The 15876-nt window shown below is 39.1% G+C and overlaps 1 protein-coding gene across 1 annotated transcript in view; it reads left to right on the top strand.

The window, feature by feature from the left end:
• Nucleotides 1-15536, top strand: part of LOC124798781 (insulin receptor-like) — a 124689-nt gene extending 109153 nt beyond the window's left edge. Inside the window, exons 19-20 of the mRNA XM_047262311.1 lie at nucleotides 6929-7065; nucleotides 9216-15536. Of these exons, the coding sequence (XP_047118267.1) occupies nucleotides 6929-7065; nucleotides 9216-9581 (503 nt within the window). The 3' untranslated portion in view covers nucleotides 9582-15536. The remainder of the gene's footprint in view (nucleotides 1-6928; nucleotides 7066-9215) is intronic.
• The last annotated feature ends 340 nt before the right edge of the window (nucleotides 15537-15876 follow it).

Below are 15876 nucleotides of genomic sequence, written 5' to 3'. Positions count from 1 at the left end.
GGGGTGCAGGCAAAACTGACTATTTGTAGCATCACTGAAATACTGAATTACGTCTTCCAAAGAGACAGTTAAAAACGAACAGATCATTCCCTTTTTCAGGAAGAGTTGTAGGACAGATACACATAACTGCAGAAGATCATAACATGGTCCCTCATCATCGTCCCTCATTTCAATCATTGTATAACTATCAAAATGGCAGATATTGAAATAACCGATCACAGAATAGAAAAGCAATTACAATTGCTTTGTGCTGGAAAAGCATCAGGACCAGAAGAGATATCTCTAAGATTCTACAAAGATTATGCAAAAGAACTTGCTCCCTTCTAGCAGCAGTTTATCATAGACTGCGGTAGCAATGAAGAGTAGCTAGTGACTGGAAAAAAATGCAGGTCATTCCCATTTTCATGAAGGGCCGTAAGACATACACACATAATTATAGGCCTATATCATCGGTGTAAATCTGATGTAGAATTACGGAACATGTTCTGTGCTCGCATATTATGATGCTTTCAGAGAACAAAAATCTCCCCTATAAAAACCAACATGGATTTGGCAAACAGAGATATTGTGAAACTCAGCTCACTCTGTTCCCCCATAAGATCCTTAGTGCTGCGGACAACACTATGTAAAATGTAATAAGGTATCTCAAATGGAATGAACTCCTCCATGTCAGCCAGCACAGATTATGAAAGCATCCGTCATGTGAGTCCTAACTTGCACTTTTACCACATGACTTACTGAAAGCTGTCATCAAGGCAGTCACCTAGGTGCAGTATTTCTTGACTTCTGAAAAGTATTTGACTCAGTACCATACTGACACACATTAACAAAAGCACAATCATGTCAAGCCATAAGTTTCAGTAAACACAGTCAACAATATAACATAAGAATGAGCTTTAATTTTTCCAGGAACTCCTCAACAGAATAGAAGGAGTGACCATTGAAGAAACTCTTCAGTTTCGATATGAAAGTGCGTGGATTACTGCTAATATTTTTGAATTCTTGTGGTAGCTTATTGAAAATGGATGCGGCAGTATACTGCACACCTTTCTGCACAAGAGTTAAGGAAGTCCGAGCCAAGTGGAGGTTGGATTTCTGCCAAGTATTAACTGGGTGAAAGCTGCTTATTCTTGGGAATAAGCTGATATTGTTAACAAGAAATGACACTAAAGAATATATATATTGAGAGGCCAATGTCAAAATACCCAGGCTAGTGAACAGTGGTCGACAAGAGGTTCGCAAACTTAACATCACTTATTGCCCGAACAGCCCATTTCTGAACCAAAATATTCTTTTAGAATGGGAAGAGTTACCCCAAAATATAAAACCATATGACATAAGCGAATGAAAATAAGCAAAGTAGACTAATTTTCGTGTTGAACGATCACTTACTTCAGAAACTGTTCAAATAGTAAAAATGGCAACAAGCCTTTGAACAAGATCCTGAACGTGGGCTTTCCACGACAGTTTACTGTCTATCTGAACACCTAGAAAATTGAGCTGTTCAGTTTGAGTAATCATATGCCCATTCTGTGAAATTAAATTGTTAGGTTTTCTTTAATTATGTGTTAGAAACGTGAAAGATCGGCAGCTCAAGATGCATACACACGTCAGTAGCACCGTAGAAAAACCCAAGTGGCATGTGAATACACATCCAGCATGTGAATACACATCCACAGCACATGGGGATTGGCATTGCAGGACATGTACGCATGTCCATAGCAGCAAAAGGGTTAATAGTAACATGACTTTTGCTGAAGATGCAACTATCTATAATCAAAGCATTGTCTAAAAAATGATGTAGAAATATTCAGGCAGATCTTGTAAAAGTTTCAAAACATTGCAAATTCTGGCAACTTGCTTTAAATTGTCAGTATCATTGATTACAACAGCAACTGTAATCAATGAACTCACACAAATACTTGAGTGATACAACTTGTAGCGATACAGTATAGAATTATGACATAAGCTGTGTTGTAGGTAATGCAGGTTGCAGACTTTGGTTCATTGGTAGGATGCTGGGAAACTGCAGTCAGACTACAAAGGAGATTGCTGACAAAACAATTGTCTAGCTCATCCCAGAGTATTGCTCAGGTGTGTGTGTGTGTGTGTGACCTGAACTAAAGAGTGCAGAGGACATTGAACATACACAGAGAAGGGCAACATGAATGGTCATATTTGTTTGGCCTACAGGAGAGCCTCATGGAGAGGTATGGAGAGGTATTTCCTATCCTTCACAAACACTGGCACCTTTGTTTCACAAAGAGCCTCATGGAGATGTATGGAGAGGTATTTCCTATCCTTCACAAACACTGGCACCTTTCTTCCACAAAGTATGAGAGTTGTGCGTTTGAGTGTCTGTGGTAAGTTTAGGTGACTGTAGTGTGTGTGTGTGTGTGTGTGTGTGTGTGTGTGGTGTCATGATTGTGTTGGATCATGATGATGATGTGTCACATACCCTCAGTTCATGAGACACTGTGGAGAGGTCTGGAATTTAATCCAGGTCATCGGTGCAAAGTCTGGTGATCAGGTACTTTATGCAACCACCCCTCCTCCTCTTTGATGTAAAGGCAAAGGGAAAGCAGCCACCAGTGTGTGGTGTACCCATCCAAGTACTGGCAATGCTTCATGTTTCACAAGATTTGACGAACTGTATCTTTCACAGAGGCATTTAGGTAATCTTTACTGCATACTCCAATGGAACAGGTATATGTCCTAGTAAGTGGTACATTTTCAAGTACCAGACACCATGCACTTCCCAGTGGTACTGCAGTGTGTAGATGTGGAAGTACACATGCCGATTCCTTCACTTTAAAGTGTGTGTTCTGTGGTATATTTGTGAAGGATGTGACATGGTGGACGCATGCAAGAGGAAAGCAGTTATATGGGTATACTGATTAAAGGTAACAATGAAGGACATCATAGACAGTGACATTATTGTTGTGAATGTTCGTTGAAAGAAATTGAAGTGTGGACAAGCAATACAGTAAGCTGAACCTGGGACTAGGAGGGAAGAATACATTCCAGTTCCTATTCTGTCGACAGAGGAATGCATAAAATTCTGCAGCCAAGTACCGGATTACTGAAACAACAGGCAGTATTGTTAATGCTTATTGGCTTAACATTATGGCAGCACAATGAGACATACTGCAACTCCTGGAATTGTAAATACTATTCTAAATTAGAAATGATTGCCTATAATATAAGGAAAAGATAGATTGTTGCTTCCCATAAAGAGAAAGTTGCAGACTGGGATGACTAAAAGACATATACAAGTTAGCTTTCAGCCCAAGCCTTCATCAGAAGAGGAAACACACACACAAAAGCAAGCACACCTCATGCACACATGACTGCCATATCCAGCAGCTCAAACTGGAATGCAGCTGTCCTGTAGATTGGAAACAGCAATCTGGAGGAGGCGGGAAAAGGGAATATAGCACTGCGTGGGTGGAGGGAGAGAAGAGTGCTGTCTGGTTAAGCGTATAGGAAGTAGACTGCCAACAGGCATGGCATCAGGAGGCTGAGGGGCAGGGAGTTGGTTATTGGAATGGGGGAACAGGGAGTGAAAAAGGAGAAGAATGGAAAAGATGGGCAGACACACTGGCAGAGGACAACACACAGAGATGGTGCGAGACAAGAATGGAGAGGAGAGGAGCTGATAGGACAGAGGGGGTGGATAATGTTGGGTGGAGGGTGTGGGAACATTATGTTACTGTTGGTTCAGGCCGATATAATTTTGGGAGGGGAGAATGTGTCATAAGGATAACTCTCATTTGTGCAGTCAAAGAAGCTAGTGGTGAAAGGAAGGATCCAGATGGCTCGGGTAGTGAAGCAGTCATTGAAATCAAGTATGTTATGTTCAGCTGCATGTTGTTCCACAGTGTAGTCTACTTTGCTCTTGGCCTCAGTTTGGCAGTCCTGGTGGACAGCTGGTTGGTGGTCATACCAATATAAAAAGCTGCACAATGATTGCAGCAGAGCTGGTGTATAAACTGGCTGCTTTCACGAGTAACCCGGCCGCTGATGGGTATGATAAGCTTGTGACAGTACTAGAATAGGAAGTGCTGGGTGGATAGATTAGGCACGTCTTGCATCTGGGTATTACATACCGTATTTACTCGAATCTAAGCCGCACTTTTTTTCCGGTTTTTGCAATCCAAAAAACCGCCTGCGGCTTAGAATCGAGTGCAAAGCAAGTGGAACTTCTGAAAAATGTTGGTGGGTGCCGCCACAACTAACTTCTGCCGTCGAATATATGTAGCGCTACACGGCATGCTTTGTAGGCACAAAGATAAATACTAGCACCAAATCCTCTGCACCAGTAAATAAATTTAAAAAAAGGTGGAAGACGAGCTTTTTTCTCCGCCCCGAGTCTCGACCACTGCATTTTCATACATTATCCAACGAAGTAAATACAAATTACGTATCGTTCATCTTCGAATGTAGCAGCATTTTAATGTACTACGAAAATCCGACTGGCAAGACTGTTTGGGATGTTTGTCAATATGGGCAACTCTACTCGTCAATATGGCCAACTCTACATTCTGAATTTTTTCCTACCTGTGAGAAGAGATGGTTGCCAATAGGAACTTTTATGAATTGTGAATCACATGCAGTATTCTCTTCACCATAAGAATAATACGAAAATAAACATTTTGTCATGTATTGTTTCGTGTTTGCTGCTATCTCATTTAAATCCTGTCTGCCTGATAAACTACGAAACTAGAGTGAGACAACAGCAAACACGGAAGAATATACATATCATGTCATGTTTATATTCGTATTATTCTTATGCCTAATAGTGATACAGTCAGAAATGAAGCAAAGCAATTGACTAGATTTTTAAATCTAAGATGACTCTAATTTCTGTGCGGAATGTAATGTACTAAAGAGGCACCTACAAAGATTTTCAAACGGAGAAAATTTTTCGCTAAACTCTCGTTCAGAACATCTTCTATTATATGGAGTCTATTATTTGGTTCTCGCTGTAAGCGGTGGTAGCGCGCACAAAAGCAAGCCGTGCCGCGAGAGGCAACAGGCCGTAAACACGCACTATCAGAATGTGACAAACAATGCATGACACAGTACAGAAATGAATTTTCAGCTTAGAGTGACGTAAACACCTATAACAAAGAAAATGGCGCTTATCAGATCAAAGAAAAATAAGCAATCAATTCAAACCAGACAAAGCACGTGAAAAAGGAAGGGTACCCGTATAAATAAGGACGGAGCACCTGACTCATGGCAATGGTTACCTGGTAAAGCTTAACTGCTAAGCTTACAACTCCAACCAAACTACTGTAGCTGTATCATCATTCATTCGATCTAAATTGTGTCTCATATTACAATGGACCAACTTTGTTTCGGCCTAAAACTTTTCTCTCCCCTTGAATTTCGACTCTCAAATTTCAGGTGTGGCTTAGATTTGAGAATTTTTTTTTTTCCTTGATTTCGAGTCTCATTTTTCAGGTGCGGCTTAGATTCGAGTGCGGCTTAGATTCGAGTAAATACGGTAGGTCCTTGTGGTAAGGACTTGGGATGGGCTAGATGTAGTACAGGTTGGATGGGCAATGGAATACCTCTTTAGAAAGAATGGGAAGGATCTTGGGTAGGATGCCCCTCATTTTTGGGTGTGACGACAGGTAATTAAAGCTTTGACATGTTTAAAATTTTTGTTTGGGGTGGTACTGGGTGATGAAGGGGGCACTCTTTGGTGGCTGGTTCTTGGGGGTGTTAGGGGAAATGGCAAGGGAGATCTGTTTGTAGACTAGGTCTTTAGGATAGTGCCTGTCTGTGAAAGCCTTGGTGATGCTCTCAGCATACTGGGCAAGGGTGTTCTTGTCTCTGCAGATATGCTGTCCTCAGGTGGTCAGGCTGTATGGGAGGGATTTTTTGGTGTGGAAATGCAGGTACTGTTGGTTGTTGGTGGGTTTAATGTGGACACAAATGTGGGTGGAACCATCAGAGAGGAGGTCAACATCCAAGGAGATGACATGCTGGATTCAGGAAGACCAGGTGAAGTGGGGAGCAGGTGTTAAAGCTGAAAAGAATGAAGATAGGATGTCTTGGCTCTGAGTTCTGATCATGAAGATATTGTCAGTGAACCTGAACCACACTACAAGGGGTTTGGAATTTTGGAAGGCTAGGAAGGTCTCCTCTAGATGGCCCCTAAACAGGTTTACATAGGAGGGTGCCATGTGGTTACCCACGGCTGTGATGCGGATTTGTTTGTATACCTTCCTTTCAAATGAGTTGTAGTTGGGAGTTAGGATAAAGTTAGTAAAGTGTACGAGGAATGAGGTTTGGGGCCCGAAGCATGTTGGGAAATGTATTCAATAGCGGTAAGGCCATGGTAATGGGGGATGTTGCTGAATAGGAAGGTGACATCCACAGTGATGAGTAGGGATCCAGGAAGTGAAGGGGTGGAGTTGATGGGGAATCGGTGAAGGAAGTGGCTGGTATCTTTGATGTGGGAGGCTAGATTACAGGCAATTGGTTGGAGGTGTTGGTCAATGAGGGCTGACATTCCTTCAGTGGGGGCACAATAACCAGTCTCACTGGGATGTCCAGGATTGTTAGATTTGTGAAAATCCACAAAGGTGGGTGGGCAGCGTGTCATAGGAGTGGGGAGGGAAATGGATTCAGGGGAGAGGTTCTGGGAAGGGCCTCAGGCTTTAAGCAGGGATTAGAGGTTAGAAATGGCATCTGATTTTTGTAATCGAGACCATTTTTTCTAATCATTTATAATAGTACTGAATTCTATGTAATTACTAGAAACCATATATCACTAAGGAAGTCATCATTGAACACTACAGCCTGTAGTTACAGAAAAAAGGGCAATAAGTACCTTTTTTGAAACTGTGCTTACATGATTAGAACTTTGTTTGTTAAGAAAAGGAAAGGAATAAGAAACATGTATCTATTACAGGATCCAAAGGACTTCTACCAGTACGGTGGATGGCACCAGAAAGCTTGAAAGATGGTGTTTTTACCAGTAGTTCTGATGTCTGGAGCTACGGTGTAGTACTGTGGGAAATGGCCACACTTGCTTCCCAACCCTACCAGGTAAGCAAGCTGAACAGTTTCACCAATCTGACTGTTCATTTTCAAAGTATCTCCATTATGTTTTCACTTGTAGGCTGTATGTTACCTCTTCCGTACAACTGGACACTTATACTGCTTCACAAGATCTACTTATGTTTTTTAAATTCCATTGAATCATCTACCCCTTCATTATTATTACAATTATTTCCTTCATGTTATCTTTTGTAGTTGTTGTTGTTGTTGTTGCTATTAACCCCTTCTTGTCATTTGAAATTATTAATCAATAAGGATGTCACATTTCTTGTATACTGCGCATAAATTTTTCATTTCATCATGGCAGTCCAAATTGAATAACACAATATATGATATATTCAGTCTTCAGGTGATGGTTGCTGTAAATCTGAAGGTGCATTTCTTTGTCATTAGTTCAAGTTTCTTCTCTATTCACTTTAAATTCTGAACTACCATCCAGTCCAGAGCAGTACATCTGTGTGAACAGGCTGAGTGAGTGCTTTTGGGAAATTTGACCTCGCTCTGTGGGCAGTTCCCTCACTCACTTTCATGCGGGTGAGTGCTCACCTCGTGTGACCTCACAGCTGTGTTGCCCTTCCGTGCATCTAAGAAAACGTGCCAGTTTGCTACCCCACAGTGCAGTGGGAGGCGTAGGGGGAATAAAGAAAGCCTGCACACACTGCAGGTTCATGGCCGTTGCACAAGGAGTGAAATCCACATGGCCGTGCTGAGCAGGCAGCTGAGTCATTAGGTGACGTAGTACTGCTCTTCTTCAGCAACTTCCACAAAGCTACTTGACATTTAATCAACTTCTTCCCTGCACACTCCAGCTGAATAAACAGAACTCAGATTGGCCATGAGTCTGCAGTGCTTTAACCCAGATGCTCTATGCTTTCCAGACTTTACTGTGCTGCCATAGGTTGCATGCAAGGGTCCCGTACACCCCTCTGTGCTGTCTATATATTTCATACTACAATTCATAATTGTGTTTTCTCTGTACAGCAGACCTTATGTTATCTTAATTGCAACCATTCATGAGGCCCAAATAAAGTTCTTTTTTCATGTTTTACAAGTTGTATTAGCCACATGTATCAAACCAGTCTCAGGACTGAAGACCACTACATTAGCCACATGTACTGCTTTAATATTTTTTTATCATTCTGAGAAGTTTTGCTAAATAGTATTATTCATTTGAAAGGAAGGAAATGTACGGTTCTAGGAAAGGTGGAATGCCACACAAATTACAGATTACAAGGTAGGCGTTTATTAATGAAAAGGCATTTTCAGCCTACCATTCGTCTCTCTTCAGTTTATATAGTTGTCTTACCAAGGCACATGCCAGGAGTCTTGTTGTGGGAATTCAACATCATGTTTTGGGTCACCATTGTGTATTGGGTAGCATACTGTGAGAAATAATCTGAAACTCAACATCAAAATCCCTGAGTGTCCTCTTGGCAGAAAATAAACGTTCTAGTTAGCCATTCTTTTATTGTACTGGTATTAGATGTTCATAGAGGATTTCCTTTTAACACTAACAAGATATTCTGTGATTCTTCATTCAGTTTTCTTTGTAACCACATTAAGTGTACAGGAACATCATATTTCTGTCTGTTCCTTCTTAAGTGTGTTAAAGGCAGATGGGTTGCAAATTACTGGCTTCCATTTTGAATTATAACTAATATCATAACTTGCACATATCTTAATTCTCTCTGTGGAGTGAAATACATGTCTCTTCCTTTTCTTTACTCATGTTGGCTTCAAGGTTATCCATTGTTTGTAGACAATTAAGATTTAAATGCCAGTCTTTGATATGCCTTTCAGTTTTATTGTGTATTTTCATGGTATTGGACTTCTCAATATTGACAGATGAGTTTTAAACTATGAGATTCATATTAGTCAATTCCAAAAACTGAGCGAGGTACTACTGTGGTTAAGACATCCTGATCTGGCCATCTGGTTTTAGTTTTCCTCAGTTTCCATAAATCACTTAAGAGAAATGCTGGGATGATTCCATTTTTAAAGGAATTTCCTTCACTAACCTCAATGTATGCTTCATCTCGAATGACCAAGTTTTCTCTAGTCCTACAGCTCCAATATTTCAATTAAGTTAAGGTGTACTTTAAAGAGTTATATTCTAAAAATGTATTTCTCATTTCCAGGGACTTTCAAATGATCAAGTTTTACGTTACGTTATTGACGGAGGGGTGATGGAACGCCCTGAAAACTGCCCTGACAAACTTTATGAACTTATGCGACTGTGTTGGGAGTACAGTCCAAATGAACGTCCTGCATTTGTAGATCTCGTATACATGCTGCTCCCTGATGTCTCAGAATCATTTGCAAAGGTGTCATTCTACCACAGTCCTGAGGGTTGTGAACTAAGACAGCACCGCATGGATGTGGAGAAGGCTGAAGATGATCCGGCCACCCCACTACGCGAAGACTTCCACGCCAACGGAAATGGCGGTAACGGCGTCAACGGCTGGATCGTATCATCTCCTACGACTCGCACCACGCAGTGTTGACCGAGGAGGACAGTAGTAGCTTCTCTTAGTGGTCTGTTGGGAATTGAACTTTGATGAAAGCCTATTTTAGGTATATACTTTGCCACAAGTAGTTTCCCACACAGACATACTAAAAACATTGTGAATTATGCCAGGTGATACAAAAATTGAATTATAAAATTATAGGTTGTGCCTTTGTGTGACCTGGTTGCACAGGAATTGAAATTTGAACTGTGAATTTAACACGAAGCTGCAGGTTTTGACTCTTGGATGAGTGATTACCTGTTCCCACGGATGGCATCTAATCTGTGATTATAACCAATTACTGCAATAGAGACTGATAGGAGAATTGTTCCCAGTGTATTTTATGTACTGCACAAAGTCTGGAAAACTGCCCATTTCTAGACACATCATCAAAGGCAGTGCTTCTAAACTGGCTGTGAGCATTTTAACATAAGTAGATGTTAGTAAAAAATATGACTGCTGTCACACTGGACTGAGTGTAAAAATAAGAATAGGTTTAGGTTAATGTAATGAGTGAATTGCAAGTGGTGCGTATGACAAACAAACCTTTGCTCAGCTTGTGACAGACTGACATGATTTTTTTCATGGTATCTTTTGCAGTTAGAACCAAAGATGTCAGTCCGTGTGTGGCTTCCAGAAGCAACTGACAAATAAGTGACTGTTATGGAAGTGACATATACACTGATATTGGTGATGTCTTACATAATAAAATTCACTCTTCATTCCTATTTGATCCAGTGAGGTGGCCTTTTCACTGCAGAAGTGTAGTCCTGTGTGTTTGTGAGTTATCGTATTCTATTAAGTGATAATGGTTATAGGATGTGTGAACACCATGGTAGTGTACACATTACGTGTTTCCGAAAAGGAGTGAAGAGTTATTAAAGGCTGGTCTGGTGGATCTATATCAGTGTCCCCCAGGTCTGATTTTAGCCAGTGTTACTGTCAGTATTTATGTTAGTTCATAAAAATTTTCAGTTTGTTTGTTAATAGTATTTATTCCTAATATGGGACTACATTACTAATGTAAATTTTTTTGTAATTTTTATTGCTCTATCATTTCCAGTGATCAGTTCCTATCTCTAGAACATGATATCTTTTCAGTGTCTTTGTAGTGTATTTTAATATAGGCTGTTCAACACTGGTCATGTTGTTGTATACTGATTCAGGTGTTATTCCATTGTAATGTAAATACGTAAAGAACTTCTGGGCAATGTCTAGTGAATTATGTGTTACGTACTGCATAAAACAGCTCACTACATCTCAGCTCTGTTAAGTTATTGAACATTCTCTTTTTTGCAGGTGTTGTTGTACCTTTAGAAAAAGGTCATTCAGTGCCTAGAAACTTGTTTCAGTAAGTTGAGAAGTAGTGTGCATATATATGTGTGTGTGTGTCTGTGAGTGAGTGAGTGAGAGAGAGAGAGAGAGAGAGGAGGGGAGGATTTCATTCCATGTGATGTAAATTATGAAAGTGCATATCAGCAATTTTAAGTTCTGTTCAATTTCACTTGAGTGAAAACAACTGTAGATTAATTCTTAATCACTAAGTGTTAGCACATTGTGTTCTGTTGGACACCTGTGTAATTGCTAAAAGACAAATAAGATGATTACTTGCATTAATGGTATTAGTGGAGCATATTGTGACAATGGGAGAGATTTCATTTGGCACAATGAGTTTAGTTGTTTACTTCTGTTTCCATTGAGAGAAACAGGCAAAATAACTTGCAGGATGTATGTAAAATCGTAACTATACCATCAGAAGAAGCTGCACAATGATTCTTGGTGATAACTAAAGCTTACAATACCCATGAGATGTTTTTTCTGGTAACTGAAGTGTGTAGATTATGACTAAAAGGTACCGGTATGATAAATGGTCCATTACTTCCAAAGCTGTTCACGTGAGAGTTGAAGAATTATGTTTCTCTAGGACTTTGTGGAAACCTATTCATTTTGTTTTAAACAACGGAAAGTCCAGGATGTGATAACAGTAATATGAGGAAAATAGTTTGCTTTTCACCACATGGGGGAGGTGCTGAATGAAAGCAATGCTAAAAATATTTCAGCTCCTGTGCAAGGTACTTTTTCAGAAATAGAAAACTCTCACACATTCACACAACAACTCACACACTACCACTGCCTCTGAGTGTTAATGCCAGGTTACGACTGCACCTGAAGGGAGCAGAAATCTAACTGGGGTCGGTAGTGGGGGTAAGGAAGAGGTGTGGGGTTGGGAGAGGGAGAGATAGCAGGATAGGGGTGAGAATTTGTTGGGAGATTGTGGGGACAGGATTGGCTGCTGAGTGCAACATCATGAGGCCGTGCTGTGGAGAGGGAAAGGCAGGGCAGAGAGGAGAATAGAGAAGTAGAGAAGAGGAAAGCACTGTGTAGGTGCACTGACAACATAGAAGTGTAGTACTGAAGTGGGAGCAGGGAAAGGCGATGGGCAGGTGGAGGGCAGATTTTTTTTGTGTAGATAGAATGAAATTAACAGTCAGTGGCATTATTAATTTTCATATATATGTTCACTTACTCAAGTCTTCAGAAAAAATGAAAATTTGTCTACACACAAACTCACATGACTTTTCTGTTTGCTTTTGGAGAACAACTCAGACAGAAATGAGCTGTGTAGGAAATTAGTTTTAGCAGAACAGCTGTTAAGTCTTTCACATATGGCATGATTGTTCTTGCAGAGAGGAACATTCATGTATCTTGAACTTTTTTCTGATGCACTGAATACTCGCTGATACTCTGGGATTACAGCCGGTTATTATTTGCTATCACATATGATATTTCATCTGAGTAACTGCCAGACATCATCAGGTGAAGCATTGTAGACTGACATCAGCTACCCACGTCACTAACATCTCGTACATGGCTTCGATGATGCCTGATTGGAAGATATCTGGCAGATCCCTGGTGAAATAGCTTGCAAGATTGTGAACAAAGAATGGGACATACTGAAGAACATTCTTGCTGGGGAGTGAAATACTTTTTAAGAGTATTGATGTTCAGGCTTTGCAGCAAACCAATATAGTATTTGAAATAATGAGCTTTTTCCCTCTCACAATCAGTAATATCTGTCCCCGGGCCAGTAATATATGTTTCTGGGAAATTTCCAAATGAGGGCACTGCCAGCCAGCCAGTAGCCAGATGTGTCATCACATCCTTGGAGCTTTCCATCATTCCTTATTTTTGCCAAGAGACTATTTATTTATCAAATTTTTTCAGCTTCTTTGCCACGAGAGTAAACTGTTAAATCCATATATATTCTGTCACTGTCAAAACTTGTTAAAGGTTGTCATTATGATCTTATCATTGTTATGATTAGATGCTTACCATACTTTCTCACCAACCTATTCATGAAACTTGAGCACTTGCCCCCGAAAGGCAAAGGTCCTGAGTTCGAGACTCAGTTGGTCATACAGTTTTGATCTGCCAGGAAGTTTCATAACGGCACACATTCTGCTGCAGAGTGAAAATCTCATTCTGGGAACCTATTCATTATCGTCTCAGCTACAGCTAATAATGCTGCATCATATGTAAATCAAGTACACCTTATCTTTACAGTACTTATTGTTAGTGCAACCCTGTGTTTTTTCTGCAAATCAGTTTTATATGTCTTCTTAAAAATACATTTTGGACAATCTTTCTGCTTAATACACCGGTGTCATTTACTAACTCCATCTGCTATTTCTTTCAAAATTTGAACTTTTATTTCTTGTTCGAGGAGCATATTGTCTTACAACAGTTTTTTTAATGTGTGTGACTAATATGTGTAGACTCTACAAAGGCTTTATACAGTACACTTCTGCAAAAAACTTTTTCCAAGTGTGCAGTAATTATGCACACAGGTTTGACATCGTTATTGTGTTTAAAACAATTTTGGGTGACCGAAACAATTCCATAAAGTGTATCAAAAGGATAATTAAAACGTGAAAACTGTAAAGTGGCAGTGACACAGATTGTCTGGCCAATACTTACATTTATGAATTGAAAATTCAAGTACTTGCTAACAGAAACAACTTAGGAAAAATATGCTTGTTTCCAGAGTATAAAAGTACCTAAAGCTAGGTGTAGTTCTTTTCTAGTTTCGTTTCTATCGAAAATATTTGGAGTTTCACTTCCCGAAGATAAGTATCGGCCAACCTTCATGTATCGTAGTAATCTTAAAGTTTTAATTCAGACTGAATTCTGAAAAACAGTTTTCCCTTAATGTGGAAGAGGAAGGTATTTTTTTTTTTTTCACACAGTTATCATCTTTGTTGACTTATTACAAAATATTGCCATTCACATCTTAAGTCCAGGACATAGGTGACAGTAAAAACTGAATGAGATACCACCATTGAAGAAGCTGTGATCTCTCACGTAAGGTGGAGTGAGTTCCAATCCCCAAGCAGCTTATAAACCATCCTAATCAAATACTATTTTTGAAAATAGCCACAGGAAGACAAAAACACCATTGTTTTGGTTGACAAAATCAAACCTGCAAAAGCACGATAATTACACAATTCTTGTTTGAAGTCTGTTGCAAGTTATTTAGGCCAAATGATTTCAAAGGATCATAGGTACAGTAAAAGGCAAACCTAGAGTGACACTTGTTATAAATATTCCATTAATCATTTTACAATCTGTTAAATCAGGTTTCATCTACAATTCTAAGTTCTCCGTTTTACAGACAACTGTAACCAGAATTTGCTGGTTTTATGCTCGGGTATTTTCACACATTCTATTAAAACTCCCAGACATAATACACTCTTCTTTATTGCAGAACACATCAGTGCAAACTAGAAGGTCTCTTTGAGGTCTGGGAAACGAATTACTTAGCTCACTGGAGTGTTTGATTGTATGTGTTGATATGCTATAATGTATTATGGTGGTTTCTTTGCTACTTCTCTTTATGGCCTCAACAGCTTTGCATAGAATATATACTCAATTTTGTTAATTTTGGATGCTAATGAAATATGTGACAATTTATATTGCCATTATTATTTTTGTTACACTTCACCAAAAGTGGAATCTAGGAGATGAAATATGACTGTGTTGAATGGTGTTCATGACAATATCTTACAATAGTGAAGAGGTTCATTTAAAGTAATGTCTTTAAATCACTGTACTAAATTGATCTGAATGACTGCTTAGAATTTGCAGACTTGGATTCAAAGAGGTGTACCATGCCATTGTATTCCAGCCTCTTTTTAGTTTTCCTCATAGGCCATGATCTTGCCTTTCTGTCAGTACAGGGACAGACTTCATTTCTACTTAATTTTCTATATGCCTACAGAATTTGTTACAAAAACATTATGGTAAAAGGTTAGAGACTTTTAACCATCCGTCATACCTCAGTATTACAGCTTGCTGGATACAGCACAATAATATGCCACACATTGGCTGACAGTGCTGTTGTTCAACTTAATCATATGGTGAAAAGGACAGGAGTTAATAATTGAGAAAACGCAATTCATGAACTTCTGATTTCGCTAGTAACAATTAATTTTATCCCTCAATGTATGCCAAATATTATATCAATAAAACTGGCAGCAGAAACAGTAATTATGAGAACTGTATCACATGACAGAAATTGTATTTCATTATAGTGACAAGAATGTGCCAGTTATTTTGCATTTATAACCAAAATTTCACTTTGTTTGAAATTTGTTGTGCTGTATTTTTATGTAACCTGCAATGGAAGTAATCATCTTGTTTTTCCAGAAGGCTTGACACTTAAGATATTTTTAGTGTATCAGTATTGAAAAAGACTCAGAAGTTCCATGTGTAGGTGTTGTAATAAAATAATTTTAAGAAAATTATCTTTGAATGCTCCATTAATCTCCCAGATCTGGTACAGAACTGATTTCTCTGTCAGTTAAGCCTGTCAGATAAACTGCCACATTAAAAAGTGTTTCAATGTTTGATGCAAATTGCATTTGATTAAAAATGTATGTGTGTACTTAATAATGAGACTTTTATTCCTGTTTCTTTTTCCTTTTCTTTTTCTTTTTTACTTTTGTACTCACATGATGTACAAATATTTATAAGGAAAAAAAAGCCTTGGTACAGTGACAGTGATGTTGACTTTATTTTTCCCTGAATTTTAGAACTGATATAAAACTTTTCTTTCATTGCAAGACTGAATCAACCTTTTACACTATAAGAGAGTTTTCAAATGATAAGAGAGAAGACAAAACAAATAGAACTATGTAATCATCGGTAACTGATACTACAGTATAGTTATGAGTAACAGTCATACAAAGAGGTCGGGGGGAGTCACTCATTTACACATCATGTTCCACAAAAG

The sequence above is a fragment of the Schistocerca piceifrons genome, chromosome 5 (genome assembly GCF_021461385.2).
Source record: "Schistocerca piceifrons isolate TAMUIC-IGC-003096 chromosome 5, iqSchPice1.1, whole genome shotgun sequence".
Lineage (NCBI taxonomy): Eukaryota > Metazoa > Arthropoda > Insecta > Orthoptera > Acrididae > Schistocerca > Schistocerca piceifrons.
This window is presented reverse-complemented; position numbering and strand designations above follow the sequence as displayed.